The 16,983-nt window shown below is 43.4% G+C and overlaps 1 protein-coding gene across 3 annotated transcripts in view; it reads right to left on the reverse strand.

The window, feature by feature from the left end:
* TXNDC11 (thioredoxin domain containing 11) overlaps nt 1-16,983 on the reverse strand; it is a 111,671-nt gene that overhangs the window by 62,781 nt on the left and 31,907 nt on the right. For all 3 annotated transcript variants that reach the window (XM_090024801.1, XM_090024800.1, XM_090024802.1), the window contains one exon: nt 12,433-12,526. In XM_090024801.1, the coding sequence (XP_089880927.1) occupies nt 12,433-12,526 (94 nt within the window). The remainder of the gene's footprint in view (nt 1-12,432; nt 12,527-16,983) is intronic.

The raw sequence follows: 16,983 nt of genomic DNA on the forward strand, positions 1-16,983 counted from the left end.
GGGCTGCCTTTATCACCAGGGCTCCCCACCACGCCTGGGCAGCTTCCTCACTCATGCACCACTGGAAGGAAGCTCCACATGCTGGAGCCAGCTGCCTTTGCCGCTCCCTGCTGAACAGGTCCTGGACTCCGCAGGGAAGCAGGGGCCAGGGCTCTCCTCTACTTCCGATGGAGTCCTGCGACCTCCATGGCAGGGAGCGGCGAAGGCAGCTGGCTCCAGCACTTGGAGGACGCAAGTGCAGAAGCTGCCTGTACAGGGTGGGGAATCCCTGTGCAATAGGAGCTCCCTTATGTGCAGCCCAGCAGCAGCACTTGCACCAGGCACAAGCACCTGCTGCTGCTACTACTACCAGCTTTAGCAGCTGTGCACCATGGAGGGAAGCGTGTGTGTGTGTGTGTGCGTGGGGGGGGGGGGGGGGTGTCTTCACACCCTCTCTCACACCCAGACCATGCCTACCTGATTCCTGGGCTGCTTCTGTCCCTGTGGGTGGAGGCTCTGCCCTTCGATAAGCCTCAGCCCTACACGCTGCACTTGTATTGAGCCACAGCTCCCCTGCCACTTCCCTACCTGCTTCCTGGAGCAAGTGGGATGCCAGAGACGCCAAGCAGGTCCCATGGTGCTTGCTTTTACTAAACATCCTGTTTTTGCTCATCTTTTGGGTGCTCATTTAAGAGTCTTTATTGTTAACAATAACAAAAATTAAACAAATATTTTCACATTTAAATTATACAAAGTTATTCCGTAAAAAACAGAACCCCAGTTAAAGTTTAAGTAGCTAATAAAAAAACATTAAAAAGGGTGGGGGGCAGGGACACAAACAACAACAAAACAAATGATGCAAAAGGAAAAATAAAATGTAAAGATTTATTCATGTGCACAATACATAGTGCTAGGAGACAAGTATTAAAAGGGATCATTTGAAAAAAACAAAAACAAAAACCCACAAAATATTTAGAAGAATAAAAAACAGCCAGAACAACAGGTAATAGACAATTAGTAGAGAAATGTAGTAAGTATCTGGGGCAAAAGTTCTTTAAGATTATAAAAGTCGATCTAGGAATGCCAGATATCATACTTTTGGTAGATGAACAGGCCAGGAAAAATGATTTTATTCCAGTAAAGAAAGAAAACATACAACCATTTAAGAGTTTTTCCACAGAAATACTTGTTCTTCCGGGGGGGGGGGGGGGGGGGGGGGGGGGGGGCGGGGAAGAGTGCTTCCAAACAGGAAGATCTCTCTTCTCCCCCGCCAGATCAAACAACTGCATGCTTCTCCCACACCTTCCACAGGCAAATAACCCTAATCTGTGGATGGCATAAGGGCATATCTGCATGGTTCAACTCATCTTGGGGACTGGGAGAAGTAAAGCTGCTGCTGTGCCCCCTAATGCCTTCTACAGATGGGGGTCAGCCCAAGAGATGTCTGGGAAGTTGAAGTCCCCCATGATGATCAAGCATCGGGAGCATGAGGCTTCGACCAGTTCCCTAATGAATTCCTGATTAAGTCTTCCTCTTGTTGGGGGGGGAAATCTACAAACAGACTCCTAGGAGTAAGTCACCCTCCCCATGTTCTCCTCATATCTTGACCCAGAGGGTCTCAAAGCACCATTCCTGTTTTAATCTGCAGGGAGGCAAGCTGATCTTTGACACAGAGAACAACACCTGCACCTCTCTTCCCTACACAGTCTCTCCTATACACAGTGTAACTCTCTACTGTAACCAACCAATCATAGGTAAAGCCCCACCATAGTCATTGTCACATAGGAGAAGGGCCAGGTCCTCATGCTTATTTCCCAAGCTCCTGGCATTTGTGTACAGGCATTTAAGTCTGCCATATGATGCCCAGTGCTTCCCCGAGGGGTTTAGCGGGACCTTTTTTTTAAGCTGTCGCCTTTGGGCTGCCCAAGTTATTGGTAGCGCAGCTGACATGACCTGGGCTAAAACCGTTAGTAGACCGCCCGACCTCCAGCCGTCTCAGTTTAAAGCCCTGTCAAGAAGGTCAGCTGTACTAGGCATTCTAGAAATGAATGCCTGCCCCTTGTATCAGTGAAAGGCCTTATCAATTCATGTCATGCAACGGAAGTGCAGGAGTGAGCCTTCACTTTTTCAGTAAAACTGCTCCTCAAGTAACTCACAACTGAAATCTACTGAAATCCTGTTATTTGGTAGATTTTCACAATAACATTTTATTCTACTACATTTCCATGAACCAACATTCCAGGCCTTTAATAATGTACTTTTCTATGTTTTAGATTACTACATTACAGATTAGAAATTAATCATTTATACTGTGTGTGCAAAAATGATACAGGAATGGAATCTGAAGGAGACTTACATTAAAGGTAATTTTATGAACATAAAAAAATTCTTAATTGCGGTATGCACAAAAAACATTTGAGAAAACAATTTATACTGAGTAATTATATACAATTAATGTCTTAATTGCATATATTCTATAGAGTCTGATACCTTAACAGCAAATATTGCCCATATTTGCTCAACTCTTATACCAGATTTTTTTGTTTACTACTGCATTACAAGGAAATTTCAATTGTTTTAAGTCAGCAATATTAACAACAAATAGTTTCATTAAAAATATTTCAGCTGAGTGCACTGCATTTCTCATGAAATAGGTCTTTCAAAATCCAGGATCTGAAGCAAGAATATATTTAAATTACAATTTTATAGCAACTTCCTGTAACAATTATATAGCAGTAATAGCAATGATGCAAAAAAAATGTAATTTGACCTGCATTATGATGAAGCACTACTATCAATAAGTTTCTGGAAACTCCCATCAGATATAAGCCTTATTTCAGAGGAATGCAGGAAGATGATTTTAAGAATCACAAGATATTCACTTAAAACACCCAAGAGACCTATTTCCAAGTCAACTTTTAAATTACACATTTTACAGCATCAGACAGTCAAACCGTGGAATACACCAAACAAGAACCGTAAGTAGCTGAAGGAACCCAACAACAGTCTGTTAAATATTAGCACTAACATTTGCTCCGTTCCCAATTATGGTTTTCCTCTTTATATTGTGTTGCAATTTATATATGCCCTCTCCCCCATGTCTGAGATTACAAATATTGCTGGATACAAGTGATTTAATAATATATGTACTTGTAGCTTGGAAGACTGATTTACCATGATCTTATTCAGCACAATGAGCCATTTATTAGCAAATTACAGGACAAAAATTTTAATTCAGATCTTAACTGCTGTATAACTCAAATCAACATAAGGTTAGATGCATGTTGCAAAATGGATTTCCCTGAACCAGGCAATTAATTTTGTATTCCTAGAGAATCCAACCTTTGGAGTAAAGCTCTAATTTGGTCAGTGTACCACTACTAGTGGAGGCGGCAAAGAGGAAAGTGCTGAATGAATCCCATCCTTTACTTTTTGGGAACTCAGTTACATACAGACTCCATCATAAGATACGTTTGCAGATTTTTCTGTAAACATTGGCTCTTCATAATTAAATTAAGTGTGTGTGGGTATGCATGCATGTATATGATCCAATAAACATAGATATCAATATACTATATATTGATATGCAATTTACTGAGATACGCAACGTTTCTTCAGTATTTTATTTCTATTTATGTTAGTGAAAAGTCTGCACGTGTGAAGAATTAGCCAACTAGACTGAACAAAAGAGCTGTGATTTAAAAAAAAAGAGGTAATGGAGCTCAGCCCTTTAGTCTGGATAAAGGGCTGCCAGATTAAAAGCCTGATTTTAATAAAAGCAGTCGGCACCTAAAATTATGCACATGAAGTCGAGATTTACAGATCACAAATTTAAAGAAAAAATTTGCCTCAAAAATACTTACCACATTAGACAGTCAATTCTATTTCCATGTTACACATTTCCCAGTGAATTTATTAACATTCTGACACCAGGTTTGAGGTAAGCAAAGTAGTGGTTCAGAGCAAACCCCAACCACAGACTCAAGATCTCTCGCTTAAGTAGTACCAGAGACATAGTTGTGATGGTGCACAGTACAGGAGCAGCAACCAGAGTTTCACTGCTGCAGCTGTCACCCTTTTTTGCTACTGCATGGGTGTCAAGTGACCATTTAATCACTTGAAAAAAAAAAAAAGAGGTGACAGCCCCCTCCAAAAGCAGTGAACTTCCAGCTACTTCCAAAATTGGAGTCAGAACCATCCCAGCATTTTCCTCAGGCAGTACCCAGGGCTCCTGGTCTGCCTGCCCACTCACAGTTACACCACTGCATGGTACAATAGAGGGATTAAAAAAAATAATAATAATTGTCCATGTATAGAAAAAACTGCATCTTACTAAATTCAACTTCAAAAGTACTTGTTAAAGAAGAGACAGAAATAATCAAGGAACTGCTACTTGCCCATTAACGCAATCTTCTTCCAACAAATAGAAGAGGAATGCACATCAGGCACTGCAAGGCAGACAAAGATCAAATCTCATACAGTTAGCTACTTAGTTCAGTTTCTTTGTGCTTTTGTAAGAGTTAAGTGGCAGTAAGACAGAAGTATTGGCATGTCTTTCAGGAACGTACTACTAAACAGGAAAGTGCTGATGGAAACTAACAAAGGCTATTACAAATACAACTGCCTTGTTATCAATTATTCATCTCTTTCAGAAATAAGCCTGAACCAATCACTGTCCTTTGACCAGCTGATGGAAAAACTTAAGATTAGCACCTGCCTTATCCACTTCTAGTACTAGGTTTTAAAACAACAAATCCAGTGAAGGACTGTTCCAAAATAAATAGTATTTCAACTACATCTTTTGAATCTTCTGTTACTCAATTTATTCATCCATAAAATGGATATAAGTATCATTTATGCTTTTACAGGAATGTTGTCAAGTTATGTTTGTACAATACTGTTAATGCTCAAAACAGAGTTGCAAACAGTTATGTAGGTTTGATGTTCCAATATGTTACATTTTATGCAAGTTCTAATATATGTGCATGTGTTTTAAAATATTTTGTAGATACTCTAAGTGATAATTAATTGCATTATACAAACATACACAGATACACACAGCACTGCAAGTGAAATAAAGCCACAAAAACTATTATGTGCATCAAAAAATAAAATGATCAAATTCAAGTCTGCCATAGGTAGTATGCGTGTGTACACATATGCACAAATGCACACCCATATACAAAATCCAAACAGAACAAAAGATTCACCTTTTAGATGAGGGTTCTGCAAGTTAATAAAACTTCTCTTATATTGCTGTATGCTATTTAAAAGTAATATTTTACAATTTATTGCTAGGACACTGAAAAAGATGAGTACATAAGTATATTTTTCAATATTCATTCAACATTTTGTAATACTTGTAATAAGCTAAATAAAAAAAGTGACGAAAAGCAGGTTGTAATGAGAGAGAATGAATTATTAACCTTACAAACTTTGTTCTCCATGTTAGACAGAGCCTCAGGGTACCCCAATGGTCACAGGGCACCATGACAATTGACTTCTGTCAACCATGGAGCCAATTTCCCAGCCAGTGGATCATGGTAGACCCAAGGCCACAATTGGCCAGTTTGGCCAAGAGGTGATCATCGGATACCAGATTAAAGGCTTTTTTGAAGTCAAGATATATGACATCAATCTCTTCTCCCTTGTCCAGGTGATAGGTCACCTGGTCATAAAAGGAAATGAGATTGGTGAAGCAAGACCTACCCACAACAAACCCGTGCTGGCTATCCCTCAGGATGTTGGCATCGGACAGTCCGTTAAGGATGGCCTCTGCAATAAACTTTTCTAAGATCTTCTGCGGGATAGAAGCCAGGGTAATGGGCCTATAGTTTGTCAGATCCACTTTCCTCCGTTTCTTGAAGATAGACACCACATTGGCCTTCTTCCAGTCTTCGGGCGCTTCACCAGAGCACCAGGAGGTCTCAAAGAACTGTGCCAGAGGCTGGGCTATGACACTCGCCAGCTCCTTGAGTACCCTGGGGTGCAGATTGTCAGGGCCAGCTGACTTGAAGGTATCCAGCTTCTCAAGATATTCCTTCATGAGGTCAGCATTAATGGAGGGCAGGGCATCTCCCTCACCCAGACCTCCTTGTCCCGTAGCGGGCATGGGTGTCCCATGGGACTGATGAAAGACCGACACAAAGTACCCATTTAATAGGTTGGCTTTCTCCTGGGTGTCAGTTGTCCCATCTGGTTCAGCAAGGGTCCTGTGTTGCCCTTGCTTTTCCTCTGGCTCCCCACATATCTGAAAAAGGACTTTTTATTGTCCTTGATGCTCAAAGCTAGTTGGAGTTCAGTTGCAGCCTTGGCTTTCCTGGTTTGCTCCCTGCAGGACTGGACCAGTGCAGAATATTCCTCCTTGGAGGTGAATCCCATCCTCCATCCTTTGTAGGTCTTTCTTTTTAGCTTCAGGAGGTCTGCTAGATCCCTGGAGAGCCGGGGGGGGGGGCTGCTGTGCCCTCTTGCTGCCTTTCCTCCAAGATGGAATTGAATTAGCTTGTGCATTGAGGATCGTTCCCTTGAGAACCAACCACTCTTCCTGGACTCCCCTCCCCCTGGGTTTGTGGTCCCTTAGGGCCTCACTGACAAGCCTCTTGAGCTTGTCAAAATCAGCTTTCCTGAAGTAGAGGACTTCCGTGTTGCTGACTGACTTGCCAGCTTTATGGTGGATGGTGAAGGTGATCAGCTCATGGTCACCGACACCTGGCTTCCCATCAATCACTAGGTCACTGATTAGGTCATCCCCAGTAGCCAGTACCAGATAACTTTCATGTCAGGAGTGTGACCAAAGGGAATTATGGAGGTTAGCCTCATCATCCTGAACCTGAAATGGCAGATTACTTTGTTAAGAAATTGCAGGTTCAGAATGGGAAATCACCCCACCAACCCATTTTCTTCTTTGGGATGAGGAAACAAGAATGAGAATCTCTATTCCAGAACTTGAGGGCGTGCTTAACTCTTATTTTAATGGCATCTCATAAAAAGGCTTGCTGAAGACAAATGAGAAATCGACCTTGTAGATGAGAGAGAAATGTAAGCCGGGTTATTCTATTCATCTTTAACCTTCAGAACCACATGACGGATGGTAAATAAGCTCCTTGATTACTGTACATACTCTTTTAAGATTCCCCAAAATAATAAGTACAGTAATCAGGGAATGAGTGTCAGAAATCTTATGGTTATTCTCTCAAATCTTGACATCTGAATCAAATCTGCTATCTAATAAAAGACACAAATGTGAGGCAAGAGAGGAAAAAGCCCTTGCAAGATCATCATCACTGGAATCTCTATTTATTTCTCAATGGCTCTGACGTCTTCTGAGACAGCATGTAAAATTGACAGACAGACACTGCCCAGTGGTTTTCAACCTGTGGTACACATACCACCAGTGATATGCAAACCACCTGGCAGTGGTACGCGTTAACAGATTTATTATAATTACTTTATATAACAATAATTTGCCGGTGGTATTTAAGGTTGTATAGTTTTAAACTGGTGGTGCACAATCTGTCAGAATTTGGGAACCACTGGCCTAAAGGAAGATTATTGTGCATGCTATCTTCTTGGGGATGGAACATGCAAAACCAGAGAATTAAAGGGCTGCCCTGGAGTCTAATATATATCTGAGGCTTCATCTATTCTGCAATGAAAAAGTTCATTACCCTTAAATACAAGACAGGTTAAAGTAAACTAGTTGTCCCAGTTCATCACACAGATTAGACCTAGAAGATCACAAGGGGCAAACAGCCTCTAAAGAAAGGAGAAAGAATGTTTAGGTATTTAGTGTTAAATCTAAAGACCTCTCTTGTATATTTTGATAAGTTACAGGGATTTTAGAAATTTCTGTACAAAATCTATTTGCCAACTACACATTCCCTAAAGATATAAAACAGAGCACCTGTGGAGGCAGACTTTGGGCCCAGGGAAGAGGCAGCTAGGGAGGCTTGGGATGGCTGTACATTTCAGTGTTAGGACCTAGACTATTTAGTTTGTGACATTCCATACTGCCAAGGAAGTAGAGCCAGGCAAGAGGTGTGCGCCCAGGAACATGCCTGCTCCAACATTAGAAACAATGACAACACTGTCCAGATCCAGTTGGCTCAAAAGCACATGGGATCCAAAAGTGAAGTCCAGTTACAACAGACATCTACTCTGGGAATCAACAAGTTCTGTAGTAGTTTGGTACCAGAAACACCTCTTGCATAACAATTCATTAGCGTCTTTGGTATTACCCACCTCAGCATCTCCAGGAAAGATGACCCTCCTACCCTAATTACTCAGTACCTTTTTTGTTTTGAATACTAAGACAACAGATACCAAAGTGTTAGAGGTAGTCAGCACTAAGGTTCCAGGAAACAAATCAAAGAGAGATCTAGTCTACAGATTTAGTGGTGCCACTGGGACTATCTTAGTGAATGATGCTGGGGAACTTTAGAAAGTCTTTTCAAGATTTAGTTCCTTAGGAAACAGGTGACCCATGTCTTGACTCATCCTTGGAGAGATTCTTTCTACCCCTGTTCAAGAATTTCATTGCTGAAATGGTGGACAAGAAGTGAAGACACTCAACAACTACTGAGCAAAGGAACTCAGGGTGAAATCTGCATCCATAGGACACTAGTAGAGAGTGGCCAACTATAGCTTTAGCTCCACCCTTCATCTCTGTGTCCAGAGAAACTTGCTTTGAACTTTTACAAATGAAACAGCTTTGGGTGGGATTTTTTTTTTTTAAGCTTTCCAAGTTCACCCTTCATGGATACAATTCCATGCACTATTGTCACTTGTCATTGAAGGTTTTCATGGAGAATATGAAACCCAGGTATTTAAGCTTTTACTATACTGTTATTACCTCAATACTGGGGGCCAGAGGAAGTATGTACACATCCAAAGGGTCTCTAGCAAAAGCTGAAACAATTAATACCTACCAACTAAGCAGCAAGACTATTAACTTCTCTATCACAAGTCTATGGGGGTGAGGGGGGGAAGAGAGGCATAGGGGTCATCAGGGGAACATGGGAGGGCACGTACCCCCCCCACAGATTTCTGCATTCACTGTGGGCATGGGGCTGCAGCCTGGCTGGACTAGCACAGGCAGGAGCTGCCTCCATGGCCCAGTTGGTGGAACCCAAAACTGCAAGGTAGAGCAGGGCCGCTGGCGACTTGCCCTTGCCAGTCGCACTACCAGCAGGGCAAGGAATAATGGGCCAGGGAATGGGGGGCCACGCTGCCCTCACCTCCACCCAGTGCCAGCCACTTGTGGGCCAGACCACAGCTCTACCCCACCACCATCACCACTGCCATTGCCCTCGGGCCACCTGCACTGCCCCTGTCACCCTACCTTCCCTGTGGGTTAGAGCCGCAGCCTGAGAGGAGCAGCAGAAACAGCCAGGTCGTGGCAGCAAGGTACAGCCGTGGCCCAGTGTGCAAGTGACTGGTGGCAGGAGGTGGTGAGGGCAGCATGGCCCCACCCCAGTCTGTTACTCCTCGTACTGCTTGTGGCACATCTAGTGTGGGGGTCCTGGCAATGATGGTAACGAGTCTCACTGCCCTGCTCCACCCTCCCACACTGGGTCTTGCCCACTGGGCTATGGAGGGGGCTTCTGCCCATGCTGGTCTGGTCAGACTGCAACCATAGGCCCACTGTGGGCACACAAATCTGGAGGGGCACGTGCCCTCATGTCCCCCTGATTCTTTGCTTATGCCCCCTCTACCCCCCAACACATCACCTATGCCCCACCATAGACTTACTTGTGGGGAACTGCAGGAGCTGCTCTCCACCATGCTGCCTGGCTGCCATGTGCATGTATACACACACATATGCATGTGGCAGCTTCTGCCTGTGATCACCCTCCTCCCATTCCCCACTAGCCCCAAACAGCCCCTTGCAGGCTGGAACTGCCAGCCTGCAAGGGGAAACCACATTTTTCTTCTTTACAGGAAAAATCCATGCTTGTCTGCAGCAAACTGAAAACCTGAATCCCTGCTCATAATTCACCTCTTTAAGCCACTTCACGGATGCTGAGCACCTACAACTACAATGGACTTCAATGCTTCTTCTAGAATTAATTCCTAAACTAGTATTTCAAACCACAGAGCAATGAGTAGCATAACTAAGGAAGAGTGACCCACAAGCCCAGGGTGCTGATTAATGGGGAAGCACTGGAATGGTGGCAGGGGCTGGCTCCAGCTACAAGGAATGGTGGCAGGAATCCCCTTGTCGACCTCACTCTTCTTCCCTCCTGGGAAACACTGTTGCTGTGGGAAAAGCATCCTCATGGCCAACAGCCAGGGTATCAACCCAGTCGCATCCACTTTTTCACTGCCAAATTAAGGACCTTATAGTGTTATTCAACGTAAGATCTGGTGGCAGTTCCTGCATTAACCCCATAGATGTTGATTATACAAACATCTCTTCCTGCAGCATTGGCTATTCCCTCCTGTCCCATGGCACAAAACTTTCTAGATACACCTCTGGGTGAGCCCCTGATGTGTCAGGTAAGACTCTGCCCTCCCCATCACCACCTGCTCCCCTGTGCTAAGAACAATCCCTTCTTTAAATTCCCTGGCTCTGCCCAGTGTGTTAAAATTGCTAATTATGCCTCCTAGAGCAATACTTGGCTTTTCCCTCCTACGCCTTCTCACCAGTACCATACATACTTCATAGATTAACATTTTAAGATGACAGCTGAAATGTTATACTTCAGTATAAATTCCATAGCATGACAAAGTTCTACTGTATGCAGTTAACAAAGGAATTACTCAACTAGGAATATAGGACATTTTATCTTCCCTACCATTTTACCACAGATTATCTGCTAGCCTAAAGGAGGAAAATTAACGCTATAAAATAAAAAAGACTGGGTCTCAACCACAACACAAATTAAATAACGTATGTGTAAACTGTAAAGCTGAAATAAGTCTTAATTATGCCAAACTTTGCCACTAGCTAACTTATCTTAGGGTAATCTCATTACATCTCAGGTCCCTGACCTATAAAGTGACGGAAATAATATCTATCTTTCACAAGTGTGTTTAGGAAGTTAATGGTATATATGAAAACACATGGGTAAGAGAAGCTATACAAGAACTACTTAGTGCTTCTGTAATACATGGCATGAACTTATTGGGGTTACAGCATTAAAACTAAATTACAATATTTTCAGGCTATAAACATCACATATGTTTAAGAAAAAAATTCTGTAATTTCACTGAATGTACTTAGTGTACATTTTCTCAGCAAAATTCTCAAAATTTAAAAAAAGCCTGTGGTTCAAATGAAGAGGCCCTCTCAATTGCAAACAAACCACTAATTATGACACCAATACTTCTGTTCCTAGGAAATGCCACTCCACACTTACCCAAAGAACCTTGCATATTGGGGCCTTAGTTTTCTCTCTAACTAGGCAAAAAACAAAACATGCCCTGTGTCTATATGGTCAAACCATATCCATTAGTATGAATATCTACTATTAAAAACGCACAAAACCAATCCAACATTGTCACACAGTAAAAAAATCCATTTCTCAAAAATTTATTTTTCTCCCTTAAAAATAAAAGGATAATGTTCCTTAATCTCATTTTTCACTCCCTGTCAAACTTCTTTACTTTACAAGTTTGGTGGATGTCGCAACTCCTTTTTGTTAGATCCACGTAGAAAGAACTTATTTACACCATGGGTTTATCATGATCACATAAATGGAAGTAAATATTATTTCATTTGGTATCTTTCAATAAGCAAGATCTTGTAGGCCTGTCCTAAACTGAATTTCTGAGGGATTGTATTATAAAAGGGGGAAGTGGCCAGCAGTCAATATTAGCAAACTATGACAGGACACACCCCAAAACTTCTGGTCTTTCACTACCACAATTATGACTCCAGTGAGAAGCACAACTCACAAGCTACTCACATGTTTATCTGTTGTGGAATCAGACGTTACAATCTGACAAATTTAGCGCTTAAACTTATGAATTAGCTTAATTTTCTACTTTAAAATTCACCTTTAAATACTATACTTTCTTTTGAGTACTTCTATAACAAAAAAAAGTTACAAGTTACAATGAAGTATAACAAGAGAAATGTTCAATAGTTTGTTCCTTCAATAAAGTGGAGAAACTGCAGATCAGACTTTCCAGATTATTTAGCGCACAGTATAAAAACAAAGATCAGATATTTAGCCTGCTACTGAATGTGGCCAAAGATCCACACAACATATTTTGTGCTACTCTGACCATGATATATAAAAAATAGACCTGGTATTTGATTAATTCACTAATGAGTTCATGATCTATTCACTGTCTATTGACAAAGGAATCCAAGACTTGGCAGTCTGATCAATAAGAGACACCCTAAAAGAATAATTCTCAAGTTACAAAATACTCCAGATGAGAACTATAGTCCACTGCTTAAACTATTGTTAAAGATGCCTTAAATTCTTAAGATGAAGCTTTTACCTTTCTTTAATGAATGTAATGCTGATGTGAAGAATGTCAAATAACCAGGAGGCTGAGGTGAAGCATTGAACTCAAAATATCCTAGAACTCCAGGCTGCAAGAATAAGAATTAGAGTTAGCTAAGCTATTACAAAGTAATGTATTTATGGGGAACTGCAGTTATTTGCCTACGGTAAAAAAGTAAAGATTAAACCAGTGGTTCTCAACCTTTTCAGACTCAAAACACCTCTTGGGGGGAAAAAAAAAAAAAAACAGCCCTTAGTTTTCACTTTTTTTGGACAACGCAAAAATAGAACAGTTTTTTTTTTTGTTGCAAAGAACTCAGAAAGACCACATCTATAGATTCTTATTTGAAACTGCTGGGTTTACCTTGTTCGCAAACACAACAGGGCCAACATTGGTGTGACACACTGGTTGAAAATCACTGGATTAAAACCTGAGTTTACTTACTGTTTTAATAAAATAACATTAACCATTTAATGCTGCAAGAACAAACGGATTTTAAGATAGGGAGGAAATGCATTCTGTTATCATCCGGAAAATGTACATAAGCCCAAGTTATATGGATACAAAAATTAAGCCTCACAGTTACATACATCCTCCAATAGTGTGTTACTTGTTACATTGCTGTCAGAGCAAATGTTACTGATTTAAAATTATTGTATGCATCGAAGTCAACACCACCATTTGGAGGAATACTCTGAAACTGAAATTTAGATTTGAACTGTCACCATCCAAAAGATAAGTGCAATCCTTTTCCAATGTAACATATTTTCTCTCTGATGTTTTACTATACTGTGTATAATCCATATCTATACTTGAAATTGTATATTGTTTTTGACCATTAAAACTTCTAAGTTATATCACACTGACAGGCTATCAGTCATGTAAGTTTCTTGCAAGAACTGTTACAGAAATCAGCAGGAGTCTGCACACAAACAAAGAAAGGAACCCCAAGTCCTATCTCAGGGATGGGCAAAATATAGCCCACAGGCTGAATCCAACCAGCCAGGCAAATTAATCCAGCTCACAGTCAGACGCCCAATTAATCGCATCTGGCCCAGCCTGCAGCTGCCCTTGTTACATTCCACACGGGGCCAAGCCCAGTCCATTCCCCGCCAGGACAGCGTGCTACACTGCCACATTCACCAGAGGGAGGGCCCTGGCCCCAGCCAGTGTACACAGCTTCCTGGCAGAGCTGCTGCTGCCACCGGTGCTGCAGCTGCCTGGGGAACTGCTCAGCTCTACCAGCCCCCAGTGGCTCTTCCTCCTGTCCCTGCTGCAGTGCCCTGGGCTGCAGATAGAGAAGTGGCAGCAGACAGGGAGGAAGATGCAGCTAGGTGGGAGCACAGAGCCCAGATTACAGGGCCATGGCAAGTATGGTGCCAAGGCCGGTGGGAGTGTGGGGCCAGCCTTGCTCCATTACATGGGGCTCCCCACAGCTCATGTGCAGCTCCCAGAACTCAGCCAAAGCCATGTGCCACCACAGGAAGTGCTGTGCGATGGAACCAGAGACCTGACACCAATCCCTGCCGCCACATGCAGATCCCAGGGCTCAGCGGGGAGCCAGCTGCACATGGCAGCAGGGACAAGGGCCAGGCTGCTGGCTCCATCATGCAGGGCTCACCCCATGGGCACACAGGTCCATCCAAGTCCTAGAAGCTGTACATGAGCCGTAGGGAGCCTCGCATGATGGAGCCAGATGGCCAGCCTGGCCCTGCTCCGTCACCACATGTAGCTCCTCAAACTTGGCCAGAGCAACACTGGGAGGCTCCACAAGCCATGAGTACCTTGCTGCTGCTGCTGCTCCCAGCGGCAATGTCCCACTGGGGGGATGTATGTGGGAGGATGAGCAGGCATATGGAGAGAGGTGTGGGTATGAGAGGAGGCCCCACACCCCACCCTTACAATCCCAACACGCCACCCCCATATTGCCCCTTACGAGCCCAGGATGCACCCAAATGCACGCCCCCTTACAAGCCCAACACGCACCCCGTTATAAACCCAACACCCCCCCCCCACAAACCCAACGTGCACCCCTCCTTACAAACCCAACTCACACTTCCCCAAACCCAACATGCCCCCACATGCCTCCCACAAACCCAACACTGCCCCCCTACTAAAACAACACATTTTATTGATTTGTATGCCAATTACAGATGGCACAAGGAAGTACAGATGCTGTGACAGACTGGATTTCACTGTAATATTACTAATTTCAATGAGTTTATATTATAATAATCTTGCATGCCTCTGTTTCCCTGACTAGTTTGTATATATAACAAGCAGCTTTAATAGATTCCTTGTTAGGAGTCACAGCTGCTTAAGTGAGGGTCAAGACAAGATGTACCTTCAGCAACAACAGAACTGAACAGCCACACTGATGTGTCAGGGGGACTGGTACCCATCCCTTGGAGGAGATGCCCTGGAGGCAACAAGAGATGGAGAAGGAAATAAGTATCACAATGGATGAAGCAACTTAAAAAATAGCGTTGGCCTGGGAACTCAAGAGAATCTGAAAAGACTGAACAGCAAGCAACTTCAGGGTGTGGGGCTATGCTGAATGGAGAGAGAATGGCTAAGCTAATTTAGGGGGTGCTTGAGACTGAACTGGCGAAAAGGACAGCTTAAGCCTTTGGAGGGGACAGGGTCTGGGTGGCCTCTGCCCCAATAACTGTCTTTATTGCAGAGGAACGATCTACTTTGCTACTAGGAATCTGGGGTGTACTCTGTTCCCCCCGAAGGAGAAAAGTCCCTTTTGCAAGAGCTGAACTGGAAGGCAGCTCCCTGAAGTTCAGCCATGAGGCTTTCACCAGCAAACATTAGGGACCAAGAGATAGGGGTCTCAGAATCAGGAGGAGCTAAGAGGGACCAGTCAAGCTCTACCACAGGCATCTGTGGCAAATGCCTATGGTCAAAGCTGCCTAACATGCACCACTGTAAATCACTACAACACTGCCAAACTTCACACTGGTGATTCCACAAGAGTGTGCCATGAGGGTTGCAGAGGTGTGCTGTGAAAAACAACACTCTTCTTTCTTCTCTTTTGTACATTAAACCGGGGGAGAACAGGGTGAGTGCAGAACAGGGTGCAGAGTAGGGCATACCATGGCTGCATTCTCAGGGTGCAGGCAGGGGCATTGTGGCAGCAGTTTGCAGATGTCTGGTACCAACACACCTGGAATCTGCATATGCACTGCAGGCAGGGAGCACGGGGACTGGGAGAAGCAGCAGCATCACCGGGATCAAACGTCTGCAAACTGCTGCTGCTGTATCCTGCCAAACCCTGGGAACGTGGCTGCACAATAGAGCTGGAAGCTGGGTGATGTGCTCTACTGCCCACTGGACAGGTAGATACGGGGCTCCCCTTCTCTCCCCTCCCTTTCCAGACCCAGTTGATCACAGACAACCAGAAGCCCCCATCCCTGCCTTGATAAGCTCTGGGGAGCCCTTGCCAACACATCCCTACAGCCCCTTTCCCAGCCCTGCCATGCTTGCACCCCAGAGCTTCCCAGGGCAGTATGGAGTTTGTTTACAACCCCTTCTGCACCAGTTCCCAGGGATGCAGAGCAGAGCAACTGTGTGCACCACTGGAGAGGCTCCTGCCCCTGTTTATCCTGACAGTCTCCCCCAAGAAAAGTTTTCCCCACACCCATGACACTGTTTCTTTGCCACTGGGGAGCTGAGCCAGGACCAGACTTCTGCAAACTATGTTTGCACTGCCACCACTGGTTTTTTCCACTCCCCTTTTCAGGTGTAAGAGTGAAACGTTCTGCCAATTCTAATCCAGAAAAAAGAGTGTAGCTTAGGTTTCAAAAGTTTAGGGAACACTGCTTTATACAGCACGTTCCCATACTAGGTTTTGGTTTTTTTTTTAGTTTTATATGTTTCCTTCCCCATCCCAAGAACAAAGTTACTGGGAAATAGTAGAGTTAAAAATTCTTATAACCCTATGGTATTAATGCTCATGCTTTGGAGCAGGAATTTGAAATCTAAAGCGTCCTGTATCAGGGATTTGCTTTTTGCCATGTCTAGGAATGGCAAAAAGCACTCTATGGTGGCCACATTATAAGCTCTGAAAAATCTCACTTAACACATGTTCTGTAAAGGTGGAGCGCTTAAAGTCAGAGCACTTAAAAAGTCTCAGATATTTCTGCCTGCACTCCACATGCTCTTCCCAATTTCTAGAGAAGATGTGTCAACTACCAAGGGAAGTGAATTCAAGTAGATCTTCTGCCTGTGTTCTTGATGATCCTTTTGCTCAAACAGAATACAGGAGGAAACAACCTGACACAGATGTAGAAGCATAGAGGGGTATAGGATGTAGCCATCTTGATCCAAGGACATAGGCAGACAAGGTTCTTTGGGTAAATGTGATATCTTTCATTACACCAACTCAAATAGTTGGAAGCTTAGAAAAAAAGGCAGTCAGAAGAAGAGATAAAGCAAAAGCAGGAGACAGGAACTAAGGATAAAGAACAAGAAAAAAACAAAAAAGAACTGAAGCAGAAAGTGAAAGAAACAGATGTCACAGATGTGGGCAAGTAAAAG

The sequence above is a fragment of the Crocodylus siamensis genome, chromosome 12, assembly GCF_052110815.1.
Source record: "Crocodylus siamensis isolate JL-2025a chromosome 12, ASM5211081v1, whole genome shotgun sequence".
Classification (NCBI taxonomy): domain Eukaryota; kingdom Metazoa; phylum Chordata; order Crocodylia; family Crocodylidae; genus Crocodylus; species Crocodylus siamensis.